We start from the raw sequence: 15,853 nt of genomic DNA on the forward strand, positions 1-15,853 counted from the left end.
TAGGAACACCACAGGGAATCCAATCAATTTTCAAAACCAAACAGCCTCTGCAAAGTCCCAATGCTACATCATGCCACAATTAGTATGCACAGTGTACTAAGTTACAGGAAGACTTTGTTCATACTGAAAACATGTTTTATTATCAGTATTTCGAACTGGACAGAATTATACACCCATTGCGAAACTTAAAATTTCTCTCATTTTAGAAAGAAAAAAATATATATATCTTTTTTTTAAAACCTCAAATAAAACAAAAACAAGTTTGCATACATTGCTAAGCAACATAACAGAATTGTTAAATAAATATTTGATGGAATAACCCTGACTTTCATTTTGTCAAACACCAGTCTTTCATATTATTGTTGTATGCAAAAGATCACCCAGTCAGAACCTCAGTGTGCTGAAAGACGTGAGCTTCTGTTGGAATTCAATTAGAACTGGAATCCAATAGCTGCAAAAAAAAAAAAAAAAAATCAAGTCTTATTTTAGAGCTGCGTATTTGGAAATAATTATTTTATTTTCACATACAGTTAGTCGCAGCTATGTGACCTGTCGGGCAAAATAAAACATTCAACTTTAAGTTAAATGTTTAAAAGGTCGAATTATCATCAACTATGAAAGAAAAACAAACTAGATTGTTACTCCCACTATAAAAAAAATGCCTTAAGCATAAACAATATCACTTAACAAAATGTCCACCTTTTCCTAATACAATCATAATTTAACAGAAGCATATCATATGCAAAAGTCACAGGTAAGATGTTGATTACTAACAAAATGTGCTTCATTTGTGCTTTTGATCCAAAATACCTGCATAACAATCAGTGCGAAAGCAGTTCAAGCTACTGTCTACAGTTCCTTTAAGTCGCTCCAGTCATGTGTTACATATATAATACAAATTACCTTTTTTTAGTCCATATGTCTGTTATGCAGCCTATTTTAACAAGCTCCATCTTGTCATTGTGTTCTGTCTCTGTTTATACAGTCTTTGTATAAAAAAAATTGATTTACCTTGAGGCTTTTTCTGACTGGACTTTTTGAACTGCAGCATTATTAGTTTTCCATTATCAAACCTTTGCTTTATCTCTAGGTTCCCTTTGTCCTCATTTGGGCCGAGCCTTACCACATATTACTGCAGCTACTTTTAACAAATGAATCTGCATGTGTGAGCCTTCTTGTGTTTGCATGTGTTGCTGTCTTTCCAGCCTATTTTGTCTTGCTTTGTTTGCTTAAGCTGTTATCAATACGAAACAGCATGAATAAACTATAACAAGCTCCCGCACAGAGTCGCAAGGCTGTAATGACTACAGCGGTATAATGATTTTTGGCTTCCAAACACTAAAGATTTAAATGGAGACATTTCTAATGACATCATGGAGTGGTAATTAATTTTCTTTCATAAGTAATTTCCCTTGACCCATTATTTCTGTAGTGCAGATTATAGCATTATTCTGAACAATACAGCTTAATCAAGCTTTAATGTGGCAAGATGGGAAACCTTCAAATCCTCATTTAGCCTTTTTTTTTTTTTTTTTCTGAAACCAAATTTTCTTTGCTGCGGTGTTAATGTTCACAACCTCCCATGTCAGTCACAAAGTTCATAGCAGGCAAGAACAAGCTATGTCAAGTGAATTTACTTCCATCGTAGGTTTTCTTCAAGCTATTTCTTCCTTCATTAGCCTAAAGGTAGACGTGCATTATATAATTCTATCAGTATAGTAATGTGGAATGAAAAGCAGACGTAGAAATGTACTTATTTTTATTTCTCTCTCGTCAATATCTTTGCAAAACCCAGATCTTCCAAAAGCATGCGACTGACGTACTGACAGGCTGGCAAAATGAATTTTGTGACTGATTGGTCAGAATTTTCTGTATCCTTTAAACTTGCTTAAAAGTGGTCAAATATTAAAAGATGAGCTCAAAGTGAACTCTGTATGTAAGCTTCATTACAATGTTACCATTAGTTAAAACAAAAAGAGAAATATATAGTTTAGCTTTACATTTTTATTTATGTCTTATATTTCTATTGAATTGGCAGGAGCAGCTGGATGGGGAAAGAAGTCAAAGTCACAAAGCAAAAAGTGTGACAAAAGGGATCAGTAGACCAGTTACTCAAATGTGATAGTTTTGCAGAGAAGTAGTGTTTTAAACATGGTTTCTAAAATGCCTTAGGATCACTTCACATGAGACTATGACTGTGTGACAGCATTAAAAATCTGTCCGAACATGGACGGTCTCTGCAGCAACTTGGAGAGGCGTGCTGTGGTTCACCAGGAATGCAACTGGCTTTTTATTGCATATTATTGAGCATCCACAAAAATTCCATTGTGGTTTGTCATCATGGTGGTGTCGTGACGTGTTGGACATTCAGTTTTTTTGTTTAGTCAGCACTTTAAAGTGTGTTGCTTGTTTTTTTTTATGTTGAGTAATTCACCCCATGATTTCATTGGCAAGCTGCTACTGCCCCATGTTTCTGCTTGTCCACATCTGTGTTTATTCTATGTATCTGAAGCCAGTCTTCTTCTTCTTCAGTTTCTCTACCTATTCTATTTAGGATTCTTCTGCTATGCAGAAAACAGTATTGCTAATAATTCTTGTTCCTCTAGCATAACCCTAATCAAATCCCTCTGTGTGTTTAGACTCTTTAATGCCTCTCAATCCTCCACCTCCTGCCACCACCTTCTGCCTGCATTTGGGTCCTACACTAATACACACGATCATAGATGGGAGTGTATCCGAGTCCTTGGTGCTGCACGAAAAAGCATAGTAGCAGCACTGATCGTCTAACCCATGCAGTGTGGCTTAGACAGACCAACCTTATCATTAAAGAATTTGAAGAAAAACTGGACATGCTGGACTCACGCAATGTCTACAAGCTAATCACACCCACACCAAGATACCAGTGGTGAGGAAGCACACACACACCTCCAAAGTGCAGGTAGACAGGTTACTTGCAGACGTTTTGCTCTTTCAGATTTTCAGTTCTGGCTCCTCAGAAAAATAATGTGCCATTTCAAAAAATGAAATTCTTCCCTGTGTAGAAGAGGAAACTATCAGATAATAAAGCTGATTTTGGGTTGGTTTTTGGGTTGTTGCATTCCTCTTCTCGTTCTTCCTGTGCTGCTGATTCCACTCTGTGAAGGCATGACAGCTCATACGGCCAATTCACATGGTCCCCATTAGGCTTATCAGTCTGGCTGCATAAGAGGTGCTAAAGGACAGTCCTCAGTGCCTGATTGTCCATCAAAGTAGTGGTAATCAACCCTTCCTCTTTCGATCTCATTTGATGTTGCCTATATAATTATGTCATGCCTCCTTTGCGTTTCTCAGTAGACTCGCTTGGGCCTTACCTTCCACTGTAGGAAGGACAAACAGTGGCACACAGGAACTCGCCATCTCAAGGACGCATTTCATTTCAATAAAATCAACAACCCTGTGGGTTTTCCTCATAAGGTAAAGTTAAAAGGAAAACAGGGACCGAGAGATATTCAGTTAGAGCTTTGCAAACTACAGAAACAATTATTTAAGGATTATCTTGGAGTTTGTGTTATACATCAGGTCACTGTCAAGCCTTGTTCCTGCTTTATTTCAGCTGTTGCATTTTACTTGCCTTTGAGATTGTCTGTATTCCCTCTACGTCTATGGCTTGGGTTAAACTGATTAAGTGTTTGTACCCCGAAAAAACTCCAGACCGTTTATAAAAGATAATCTAACCTCTTCTTATTGCTTCCCCTATTCAAACAACCTCCATTTGTTTCCCAGAGCAATAACACACTGCTGACCTAGATAAATATGACCCATGTCCCACAGTAACACACAGAGGGCTGGGAAAAACATACACAAGCAGAACCAGACATGTATGTCCTGTCAAAGCACATTTAAGCACAAAGACACACATCTCAAAAGCAGAGAATGGGCCAGTTCAATGAGACGTTCAGACAGACTTTCAGACTTTTTTCTTTCAAATGTTTGACAAATTCAAATGAAAGTCTTTCAGCGGCAGTAATGCATTAAAAGTGAATCTTGCTGTTTGAAGAGCTGTCAATGAATAACAGCTCCTAGTTGTGGTGTTTTAGAGAAGCAGCGTGCGGGCACATTCCAGGACGGCTGCCAGAAACAACCACAGCGTGAGGAGACAGAAAAGCCATGCAGGGAACCTCAACTTCCTTCAACCGTCTTCCCTTCCAGTGAATAAGAGCAGTCATGTCACTGCAGATGTAGAGTCATAGCTAACCTTTGAAAGATATACTTTGAATAAATTATATGAACTTTCATAATCACCATCATGCTTTATTTTTGTATTATCTCTGCATGAATGCAATAAGAACAACATCATATTTGATAAAGTGATTCTAAAGCTAATTTCTGCTTTTATTTCACAGTAATGCTTCTACAATGGAACCAGATGCTTTTCTTTTTTCATAGCTGTGTTTCAAAAAATATGAAAAGGAAAACAATTTTTTAACATTTGACAGTGTTTGCCAAAAGTATTTTGTTTCCTGAGTGTAAACGGGTAAATTACGCCTGTCGTTTAAAGACCACAAAAAGTCTGAATATGTATCAGACAGATTGCAAAGCCAGATTGTCAACATCAATTCTGTTCATGCTCTGCCCACATGGTTCCAGTCTCAGCTCGCTGCCTTCTCCCTGCAAACTCTGCAGGGACTTCGACTTAGACTGCAAGCTGTTTGTTGTTTCACTGAGATGTTGAGTTTTGAACTACTTGAACCCCAAAAAGCTAGATATTTGCACTAACCTTCCCCGTCCTTTTGACCTTCCCGTGGCCTGGATTTTCCAACAACTTCACAGAGGTCCTAGAGCAATCTCGTCCTCGAGCTGAAGCTCGACATGTTTTTCTCTTGTCTCAATTTTCACACAACAAACTAGTTTGTGAAAATTGTAAGGGTAGGCAAGTTCAAGCAAAAAAAATAAATATCTGACATTGAAACTTTCCTCTACCTGAAGGCACAAACAGAAAAAGAACAGCTTGTCCATATTTTCCAACATTTAAAATCATCTTGAAACAAATACATCCTGGTGGCATCCCTGGTGAAGATGTGTCCAAATCTTGAGATTTTAACCTTTTACTAATTCTTTCTTTATTTGTCTTAGGTTTTTTCTGCTCTTTCACTACTCATACTACTTGTATTGTTTTTGCTGTGCAAAGTGATATAAAATAAAGTCGACATTGACACTGTCACAAGATTTTAAATAAATTGATCTTTAATTCAGTGGGTAATCATTGAATGACATCCTACGAGCAACTGATCAGGATGCCTCCTATGACCCATCCAAGGACACGTGTAAGTCACATTGGCAGACCCAGATTATATTTCCCATAAATAAGATTGAAAGTATTATTATTGCACCCATATTCTGACCACACATAAGCTAAAGACAATGGATGAATGAATGGATGAGTCGTCAGTGGGTCATATTTTCAAGTAAATATGTTTTTAAACCTTGTGGTCACGTCCACAAAGAAGCAGTCTGCAGACACAACACCAGCCTGTTTCCATTGTCATCTCAGTCCAAAAGCCTAAATTCTCCAGAAAAGAAGGTGAAGAGAGGAGAAGAGACAATAAGGATGCAGGACTCTGGATTAATAAGAAATATCCCTCTCTGTGTATGGTTCCTCACTAAATAAATTTTCCTCACTAAAAAAATCCATTAGGTTGGTTAGAAATAGAAAACACAAAGCTTCACAAAGGCTAATATTCTAGATTGAATGTCTAGTGCTTTAATTGAATGTAAAGTATAATTGTAATCCCAATGTGGACAAGAAGAGCCATCCAGAGTTTAGATAGCGCAACATTTTTTTTTATTTTTTTATCTGGGCTGACTCATGGAGAGCAGGTCAGGGGAAGATAACCCGAGTCTCAGGGGAGGAATGCATGTTCACATGTACACCCAAAGGTCATAAAAGAAAACCATGGAACAAGACCATGGACAGATCTCCAGATGAAATATTTTTAGCTGAACTCAAGCATTCCCATTGTTTGGTGCAACTGAGAATATGTATAAACAGGTATTGCACAGATTGGAGCAAAACAATGATTGAAAAGGAGAGGGAAAGTATGACAGAGAGTTCATGACTATAGATGGCATGACAGGAGTCTTGAAAAAGTTTTTGTGATAAAAGATGTGGTGATTGATTTTATCTGAAACTGCTCCCTCCAGGTCAGAGGTCAGTCTGTGCCACAAGCAAAGAAGTTCAAATATGTTAGTGTCTTCATCAGTAGTGATGGTAAGACAGAGTGGGAGATGGGTGGACATATTGGGGTCTTGTCTGCAGTAAAGCAGTTTCTACTCCAAACTGCCAAGGTTAAAAAAAAAGCTCAGCCATTATGTGAAGCTCTTGATTTACAGGTCCCTCCAGGTTCCAGACCTCAGCTGTGGTCATGATTAATGGATCATGACCAAATGCAGAAGGTCTCAGATGCCAGCAGCTGAAATTTGATGCTTTGTGTATTATTGTAGCTCTGTCACAAAGATGATTTGATGGCCTCTGCTATCCTTCAAAGCTGAAAGGAGAGCTGCTGCTCCTCCACATTGAAAGAAGTCAGTTGAGGTGATTTGGGCATCTGATCAGGATTTCACAAGGAGCACCTCAAGTTTTTCCAGGCACATTTGGGAAGAGATCTTGGGGTGCGCCCAGAACTCACCAGGGGAACTATATATATCCCAGAAAGACCCTAGATTCAGCAAACAAACTGAAAAGTGTTAAACGGGGAGAGAGATATCCAAGTTTCCATCCTGGACATGTAAGAGTACAACTTTGCTACATGAAAAAGTGAAAAGCTAAGGGAATGCAGTTCTGCAGTAAAAGATGAATGTGTTTGTTTTTTTGCTGAAACTGTCCTACAGAGGTGATGACTCACCTGTACACATTAGAAGATGCTGTTGGTGTCAGTGTTCAGGTGCGGGGATTTATACAGAGATCCATTATGCATGTCTCATGATCTCAAGTTCACACTAGGCACTGCACTACTCATTTCACCCACAGCTCTTTGTGCACAAATGTTTTAGTTGTTTACTTCAATCCAATCGTGACTTTATTTTTCAAAACACAGCAACAGTCAGATAAACAACACATTAATGGACTGAATAAATGCTAACACAAGCAGAACTCACACACGTTGTCAAGTATCCGGATGCTGAGGGTTTAAATAAGAATTCCCACCATAATGTAAAAATTACACCAACACAGAGAACAAGGAAATGTGTTTTTCTAAAAGGATCCCAGAGCCTATGAAGCCCCTGTAGGAATTTGAAACTATCTGCAACTTATTAACTTGACTGCAGTTGTCTTGTTAACCAGGATCCATAGAGGCCTGGAGTTTTAAAGAAATGCATCATGTTTACCAGGCGGGAAAAGCGCAATCAAGAACTCCTCCTCATCTAGACACAAATCCTCCCTTCTCAGTCTGTAAATTGAGGGTTAATTTCCAGTGGTATAAAAATGTCTAATAATTTCACATAATCCTATATTTACTCATATACTAAGAATAAACATAGGGTGGAATCAGTCAAAGTCACTTTTTAAGTTACAAATTTTATGGCTCGACAGAATAACTGGTTGGCCAGTTATTCTTAAGACTGCTTAACTGCTTTCACATCTTAAGCAGTCTGAATTTGTGTTTTTGATATGCTGATATTATAACATTTTCATCAAATAAAGACATTTAAAAAAATCTAATTGATTTTGAAACATCAATGGATGGTATTCCAACAAAAAAACTTTATTTTGATGTCTCTATATATACTTTAATCCCATCAACCTCAAAGGGAACTGCACCTTTAAGTAAATAACTCTTGTCTTCATCTATATAGATCCATTCTGCATTGTCCTGAGTACGACTGGATTAGTATTCAGGACTTATAAAGATGGCTGCACATAGAGCACTGGCTAAGCTACCCACACCAGTTGTTGTGCACAGTTAGCTAGATGAATGAAGGATTCACTTTTCCCTCCCTTAGATGTAAGATCCCTTAGAAGAGTCAGGAGATTCAGTCCTTTCTCTGAACGAGTAGATCCTGCGGTTGTGATTAGGGCTGCAATAAGGTCGAGTATCAGCACATTTGGGGTGGTGAGGTCTTTTGCAGAAATTAATCTTGGCAATGTTTTGGTAGCAGTACAACATATTTATTCTACAAATATTTAAAAAAGATTACAAAAGCAACATATTGTCTGTTGATGTGTTCCCGTCATGCTGGCTTAATTGACTCAGCATTCAACCAATAATCAGAACCAAACATCTTCCACTCTCATTTCGTGAGTCAGAATCCTTCAAGCTAAAAAGTTTGGAAACAGCTATTTTTGAACTGCTACTAACGGGAAAGCCATTTCTTGCTGTTTGCTGTAACTCTGGTAGGAATCAGTGTGGAAACACAGATGTTTGTTCCTGTTTACACTGAGAGGAAGGTAATTGAGAAAGTCTGGCTCACTCCTTGGGAGCTCTCTGCTGCTCAGTGGGAGCTGTGTTACTACTGAAACAAACATTTCACATCTCTTTCTCACTGTTTATATCTCCTCTCTGTTCCCACATGCATTTTTTCCCTCCTTAATCCTTTTGTCACCTTATTCTTCCTTTGGAGGAAATATCTGGTACTTAGCAGGAACTGGGTGCCATGTTTGCTACACCTTGGAAGGGTGGCACCAAAGACAGGAAGAGATCCTCTATTCTTTTCCATCTCGACACCTTAAAGAAGGTGTATCTGTCAGAAACACCTCCTTTAACCTCCACATCAGAGAACAGCAGGGCGCCGCCTCGTCGACTGCAAGGTGCACTAAAGCTTGCAAATGAGCTCCTTTGCTGCGAATGTTCCCATAGAACACAGAACACATTCTATATGCGGAGACTCTTCTCCCCACCTTGTCAGGCTTACCTGGAATTGGCCGGCGAAGTCTTCGTCTGTGGTGCCCTCTCTGCCCTCCTTCAGCGCGATGAGAGTAAAGCCTCTGAAATAAGCAGGGCTGCTGGCTAGAAGCACCACTGCGAGGGAAAACAAGAATGTGAGTAAGTATATATCAGCGCCACAGAGAATCAGGGTATTAAACTGGCTTTGGATTTTCATGGTTTGTCTGCGACACCCAGGGTCACTGCAGATAATCGCGACAGAGGGTTTATCGTAACAGTGTGCATGATGTGGAAGAGTGAAGGTTGCAAACAGCAGCTTAGCATCTCACACAGCAGTTAATAAAGGAGGATACAGCTGAATCGCACACTTCCTAGCTTTCCCCTCATCCATAGCACTAGTTAATTAATCAGGTATTACTTAAAACGATCAACTGAGAAACGGGATGCTGCTCCGGGTTCTTCGAGGAGTATCAGTTCTTGTCGATTTCTACTACATAAACATACAGGACATAATATGTGCAACAGTTAACAGCTTTCAAGCATGACAATAAAATAAAATCTACTTTTATATGTTTAAAATGCATTTAGATTTTCAACAAAGCAAAACCACAAAGAAAAAATATTGCTTATGATACATAGTTAATCCAAAAGTAACAGATGCTAAGAGTTCTCATGAGCAATATAACTGCAAGTACGTTTAAGTGTAGTCATATCTACAAAATCAGGTTATGTGTTCTGATAAAGCTTGTTTGTCAGAAAAGTACCTTTAATAATAATAATAATAATCTTTAAGAAGGTTTTATTTACTCCACATTTCTGTATTAATTATTTTATTTTTAATCTAATGCATTGTTTTAATCGTAATTGTTTTGTTTTCATTAAGAAAATCATCATAATTAACAGAAATAAAGGCTTGAAAAGATCAGTGTGTGTGTAATTAGTCGATATGTATTTCACTTAGTGAACTGAGTTACTAAAACTGATTAATTTTGCAATAATTCTCTAGTTTATTAAATATGACTACATGTTAAAATAAAAAGCCTTAAACTTTAATGTTCAAAGTTTTCACGGGGTCTTAAAACAGTCTAAAATTTCAAAATCCCAACAATCAAAATCAGACTAAAAAAAATCTTAAACTAATTTAACTATTTTAGTGAAGTATTACATTATTACAAGTATGTCTTAAAATTTTAATAAAATGCCATGACACTTTATTGCATTTATGGACTGTATTTTCAACTACAAAAGTTCCAAAGACACAATCAAGCAACCAGCTTCTTTTGTTACAGGCAAAACCATAAGATAGTCCAAAGAAGCGCTGCTGCAAGAATGGGGAAATGCAAATTCAACAACACTTAGCCTCAAAGACACAAGTGAAAGGCTTGGTTAAACGCTGATCCAAACAGCGACTTTGAAGCCTACGGCTTATGCAATAAAAACAACAAAAAACAAACAAAACGAGGGCAGTGGAGTTGCATTCAAAAAGAGACAAACTCGTAACTGCTGTGAATGGGCTGAGACAAATGACAGCTGTCAGTCAGTTCTGTTGCGCTCGCCTCGGACATTGTTTGCACTACGGTTTGAGGATTATTTCCTTCTCTGTTTAAGGTATTTCTCTTTGGGCTAATCTGTTTCTAGTCTCTGAAAACAGCTCCACTCTCTCTCCCCGACTGTTCACCTCCACTCCAACTTGGAGCTGCTTTGTGCGCTGTGCTGCAGAGCCCAGGAAGAAACCTGGAATTGTTTTACTGTTGTAGCAAATTATCTTTTGTATGCAGCTATTCATTACTGAAGCAACATTAAAAAAAAAAAACTTCTATGAAAAGAAAGAAAAATCATAAACACAAAAGCGTCAGACGGCGAGAAACGATTCCATATTCAACCCGTTACATCTGTCTTGCATGGAAATAATTTACTTTGAACAGCAAAGTTAAAATCTGTTTAACATTTAATGACATAATGTAAAGATTTTCTGTAGACTTTGAGGGGGGTTTTTTTGTTTTAATAAGCGCCTCCAAGTTAATCTTCCTCGAAAAACAAAAAAACAAAAAGTGTAATAATTATTTGGGTCAGTTTTCACTGTAAGGTCAGATGTTTTTGTTTTCTTAGGGTTTTGCATCAAACATATACACCATGTGAAAGCAGCATAAAATAAGTCTAACACAAAGGATGAGTCCTAGTTTTGTTTTGCTTGTTTTCTTATATTTTGTCACCTTACACCACAAGCTTCAACATATTTTATTGTGACTTTACATCACACAAAGAAACGTCTACTGAAATCTGATCATTTTAGCATGCATTTGTAATCAGTTGCATTTATTCTGATGCCACTACATAAAATCTGCCATCAGATCTCATCCAATTAGACTCCATCTATGTGAAATCTCAGCATAAATCCAGCTGTTAGAGAGTACTGGTGAACAAAATGCATCTTGAAGACCAAGAAACACCACAATGGTCAGGGGTATCTAAGCTTTGGACATCTCACACAGACAGCACTGTTCAGTCCATTATCCAAGTATGCAAAATCAGTAGCACAACCAGAAGTGACAGGCCAAGCAAAAAGTGTTAATCAGGGAAATGGTCTATGTCTGCACTCCCTCTGGAGGAGTGGCATGAGTGAGAGTACATGCCACTGGGAAACACTGGGAAATAACCCTTTTATTTAAAACAAAACCATTATGAGTCCCATTTCCAGTCAGCCATGCACAAAACAGCCTGAGCATGATGATTTTGGTAAAAAAAAAAATAATAATAATAATAAAAACAAGGTGGTGGCAGCATAATGTTGTGAAGGTAAATACAGACCAGTCCTGGAAGATACAGCAAAAGACTCCAGACTCGGGCAGCACAACATGTCTTAAACATACAGCTACAATTGAATGGTTTGTTTTTAGGCATATCTACTTGAGTCCAAATGTAAATACAGTTAAGATAAATATTTGAAAATCAGAGATGCTCTTCATTCAATCTAAACTGGCTTTAGCCATTTTCAAAGAAAAATGTCTTTAATTTGAGATATTAAACCATAAACCACACGCCGAGTGAGACGACTCCTAAATATGGAACTACAGCAAAAGGTGATTGTACTGTATTGACTAAGAGGGATAAATACAAACATTTTAGATTTTAATCTTTTTTTTTTTAAACTTTCATTTTCATTCTGCTTCACATGCTCAATCACCTGCAGGACTTTGTGCAGCAACAAGGATAACTATGCCATATATAAGATGGGTAAGCAATTCAGTTTCAGCTTCAAGACCCCTTTTTTACAATTTCCCACATCTCTTTACATTTATTATATACCTTTTCAGTTTGCTGGAAAGCAAAAAACAATCTCATCCCAGCTTAAATGGTTTGAGTAAGCCTACTTACGCTGTCTTTTGTGAGTTTTTGTCTAAATGGTTGAAAAACTTTTAAGGCGTTCCTTCTGAGCTCATCTGAAATCACTGTGAGAATGTCGCCCCTTTTCCACCGTGGACAAACACATCTGGCCGGCCGGATGGGAACTTAAAATTTGTTTTGTCAACTTAATTGGATCCAGATCTGTCCGTGTGTGTCTCTAAGCCTGTATCTGCATGTTGTTATTCGAGAGATTCCACTTTCTGGCAGGAAGAGAAGAGGAAGTAAATATAGGCAACGCAATTTAACATTAAACAGCCTTATCAAACGGTATCTCCCAGCAGGAGGATGAGGAAGACTTGCTTTGGAAATTGGATCTCCTGCGGCTGCAGTTTCCACTTAACATCGTAAAAGACAACATAAATAAAAAATTAAAAAAAATAAAATAAACATGTTGAAAAAGTGTTCTGTTTTCAGTTTGGTAAACATCCAGTTGTTTAATTGGATGCAGATTCGCGCACTGACTGCACACGTCAGATTCTGGGAAGAAAAGTGGAGATGTACCTCTGTATGTGCTGCCCGGCAGGTAGGTCTCCGGGTCCCCCTCCACCCTGATCCTGAACTCGTGGTGCCCTTCCCGCCGGGTCCCCTGCGTCTGCGCCCGGAGGATCCGCCCGCAGTACCCGTCCGACCTCCCTCCGGCGGGCTCCTCCACGAAAGCAACGGCATTGCACAAAAAATTCGAGACAAAATAACCCTGCAAGAGCAGCAGATGCAAATACATTCCCATTTCTGAACTGCCGCTCGGAAATGATTGTGCAGTGGCTGTTCAGTTAAAAAATAAAATAAAATTAAGCAGAGCAAAGACCCGCGCTTGCTCCCTCCTGCCGAGAACTCCCACCGAACTACAGACGGAGACAGCGATGCGCAGAAGGAGACCAAGACAAGTCCATCCCGAAGTGGAGAGAGCGCGGCTGGAGCTCTGCGCGGTGTAGCGCCGCTTATAAGAAGAGAGGGGAGAGGAGCAGCAGCTGCTGACTCTGGATCAGTCAGTGTGATGTGCTGGAGGGGTAGAGAGGAGATAGGAGGGCTCTGCTATGAGAACAACGGTGCGCCGATACAGGCGATTATCTCCCTGATGCGAGACGAGGAAAAGTTCAGACTGACTCCCAAACACTTCCTCCCCTCGCACTTTACTCACACAAGCAGTTAACTTTCGGTCTGAATGTGCACGGATGCAGAAACGTCTCGGTGTAAAGTAGCCCCACGCTTTCCGGTCACTTGCATTAGTTTATTGTATTAGCCGTTTGTGACGTGACATCACGGTGCAAAAACAATATTTGATAAACAAGAAATGTACCCAAGAATCTAAACATTTCCATCTACTGTGTGGCAAAAGCATATGTTGTAAACATTATCTATTTGTGATTAAAATTAATCTCGGCTTTTCATTGTTAACATTTTTTGCATGCTGATAATGCTGATAAATTTAACTATCCCATCCCCTGATCGTGTTTTCCTGACTAACATGACTTTTTCTGATTGTCTTTTAGTTTCAACCTGATGAATTATTTGACTGACCAGACAACCTGATGAATTATTTGACTGACCAGATTGTATTTATTTATTTTTATTGTATTCATTATTTTAAACACATAAGAGCTGGCTATTTTATATTCCAAAAGAAATTTAAGGAATTACAACATGCAACATTTTGTACCTAACCATATTGCGATATTAGGAAGTAAAAGTGACAATTTAGAAATATAAATAGCCTTTATTATCCACAGATGAGAAATACAAGAATTAACAATTTTGAAGTTCAATTCAATTTGCACAAATTTCATTTGTTTAGATAAAAATTTCAGAATGAGTTAATTTGTTAACTTCCAAACAGTTTTTAAGATATCCTTAGACAACTAAATTTGTCAAATTCTTTTTGGTCATTATTGTCTTTCAGATTACTTTACTCTGTGCATTTGTTTCAACAAATTAACAAGGTTCTAATTAATCTGTTTTATACTCAGATACAACCCATTTTTGCTACCCTGCAGAAAAAATAAATAAAAATCAGGGTTTGAATCTCAGCCAGAGCAGTATAATGTATATTCCCCTTGTACCAGTAGTTGTCTTTGGGTACTCTCACAGTTCAAACAAAGTTCAAAAACATCCACATTTAATCCCTCTTAGGTGTGTGGGCATGTGTGTGTGGGTGTATCAGGTTTTTATATCCTTATGGGAACCTATTTCTGTCTACAATGTGGGGTTATGGGGACCGTTGCTCCTTGTGGGGACATTTCCTTGGTCCCCATGGGGGAAATTGTTGGTTTTGGGTTAGTGGTTAGGCCTGTGATGGATACGATTAGAGTTAGGATTATGGGTAAGGGTTAGGCTGTAGAAATTAATGGAAGTCAATGTGAAGTCCCCACAAGTGATGAAAACATGAATGTGCGTGTGTGCGAGTGTGTGTGTTGCTGGTTGTGTTGCCCTGTGACAGACTCATGACCTGTCTCATCTTGTCAGGGTTGCAACGGTGGGGTGCCAATCTCCAGCAGTCACTGAGTGAAAGGGGATGTACCCTGGACAGGACTCCAGACCATCACAAGGCAACACAGTAACACACATCGCAATCACCCATGCAAACACACACTCAGACTTAAGGGTATTTTATGTGTTACCACCTAATAATTACGTTTTGTTTTTTTCTTCTAAAAAGAGGATTCACCATACATAAACACTGCTAAAAAAAATCTACAGATTTAGTTCAAACTGTTGTATAAATCAAAATTCCTCACTGAGATGTGAAAGTCAGTGGTATATTGTGTGCATGAGTAAATGTTGCAATGTGCAAGGAAAGTGATTTATAGTCAGGTTGAAAACACCCAAAGGCCTCACTGGGTCTTCAGGTAAAGTAGTCGCAGTAATCAATGTTACAGCACAGGTGAAAATTTCCCAAGCTCAACCATAATGAGATCTGCAGGTGCCCGAACGTTAGGTAAACAAATTAACCAAACATTTCTGTGGTTTGGACTGCAGGAGAAAGTGAGAGTACCTGAAGAGAACCAACAAAAAAACAAAAAGTAAATTTCATAGAGAGAAAAAGAGGCTTGGATTTGAGCTTTTGGTATTTCTCAACTCTGCTAAATGTCTCTTATGTCAGCTGATGAAAAATTCACCTAATTTTCAAAGTACCATTTCAGCTGGGAGTATGATGTTAGAAATGCAACAATTTCTGATTTGAAAAAGTTTTAATTCGATTCAATTTTAGTCCATTATGTTTTGTTTTTTTACTCAAGATTTTTATTTATTTTTTTTTTTTTGCAACACATTTTTTGTAAATACATCAGTGAAATGAGTATGAACTAAACTTGACTTCCATTTGCATCTCTGGCTTTATGTTCACATGTGAAACAAGTGTGGATTCTCCTCTATATTAAGAGCTCTCAAAAGGAAAGCAGTTTTTTAATTTGGAAATGCTTAAACTAAACAACATCAGCCTGAACGCCCCCAGAGACACTGCAGATGGATCCCATCTGGAGAGTCTCTGGTTTGTCCTCTGGGTGGCTAATATCCGATGTCCACAATATGGTCTGGACCAAAATATGGAGCCTGAAAAAAAAAAACCTCTTTGACCTTTTGCAATAAAAACA

The 15,853-nt window shown here is 38.3% G+C and overlaps 1 protein-coding gene across 3 annotated transcripts in view; it reads right to left on the reverse strand.

Annotated features, from left to right (window-relative positions):
• The window catches only part of spon1b (spondin 1b), a 114,829-nt gene that overhangs the window by 72,914 nt on the left and 26,062 nt on the right, over nucleotides 1-15,853 (reverse strand). For 2 of the 3 annotated variants that reach the window (XR_001662919.1, XM_007558581.2), the window contains exons 1-2: nucleotides 12,768-13,362; nucleotides 8,890-8,996 (exon numbers count right to left, since the gene is read on the reverse strand). Coding sequence is in view for 2 of the 3 variants with exons in the window: in XM_007558581.2 (XP_007558643.1) it covers nucleotides 8,890-8,996; nucleotides 12,768-12,993 (333 nt within the window). In the remaining variant the exon portion in view is untranslated. Of the gene's footprint in view, nucleotides 1-8,889; nucleotides 8,997-12,767; nucleotides 13,363-15,853 lie in introns of those variants that run through there. The other variant, XM_007558582.2, reaches the window with a different exon arrangement.

This window comes from Poecilia formosa, unplaced genomic scaffold, assembly GCF_000485575.1.
Source record: "Poecilia formosa unplaced genomic scaffold, Poecilia_formosa-5.1.2 Scaffold97, whole genome shotgun sequence".
Lineage (NCBI taxonomy): Eukaryota > Metazoa > Chordata > Actinopteri > Cyprinodontiformes > Poeciliidae > Poecilia > Poecilia formosa.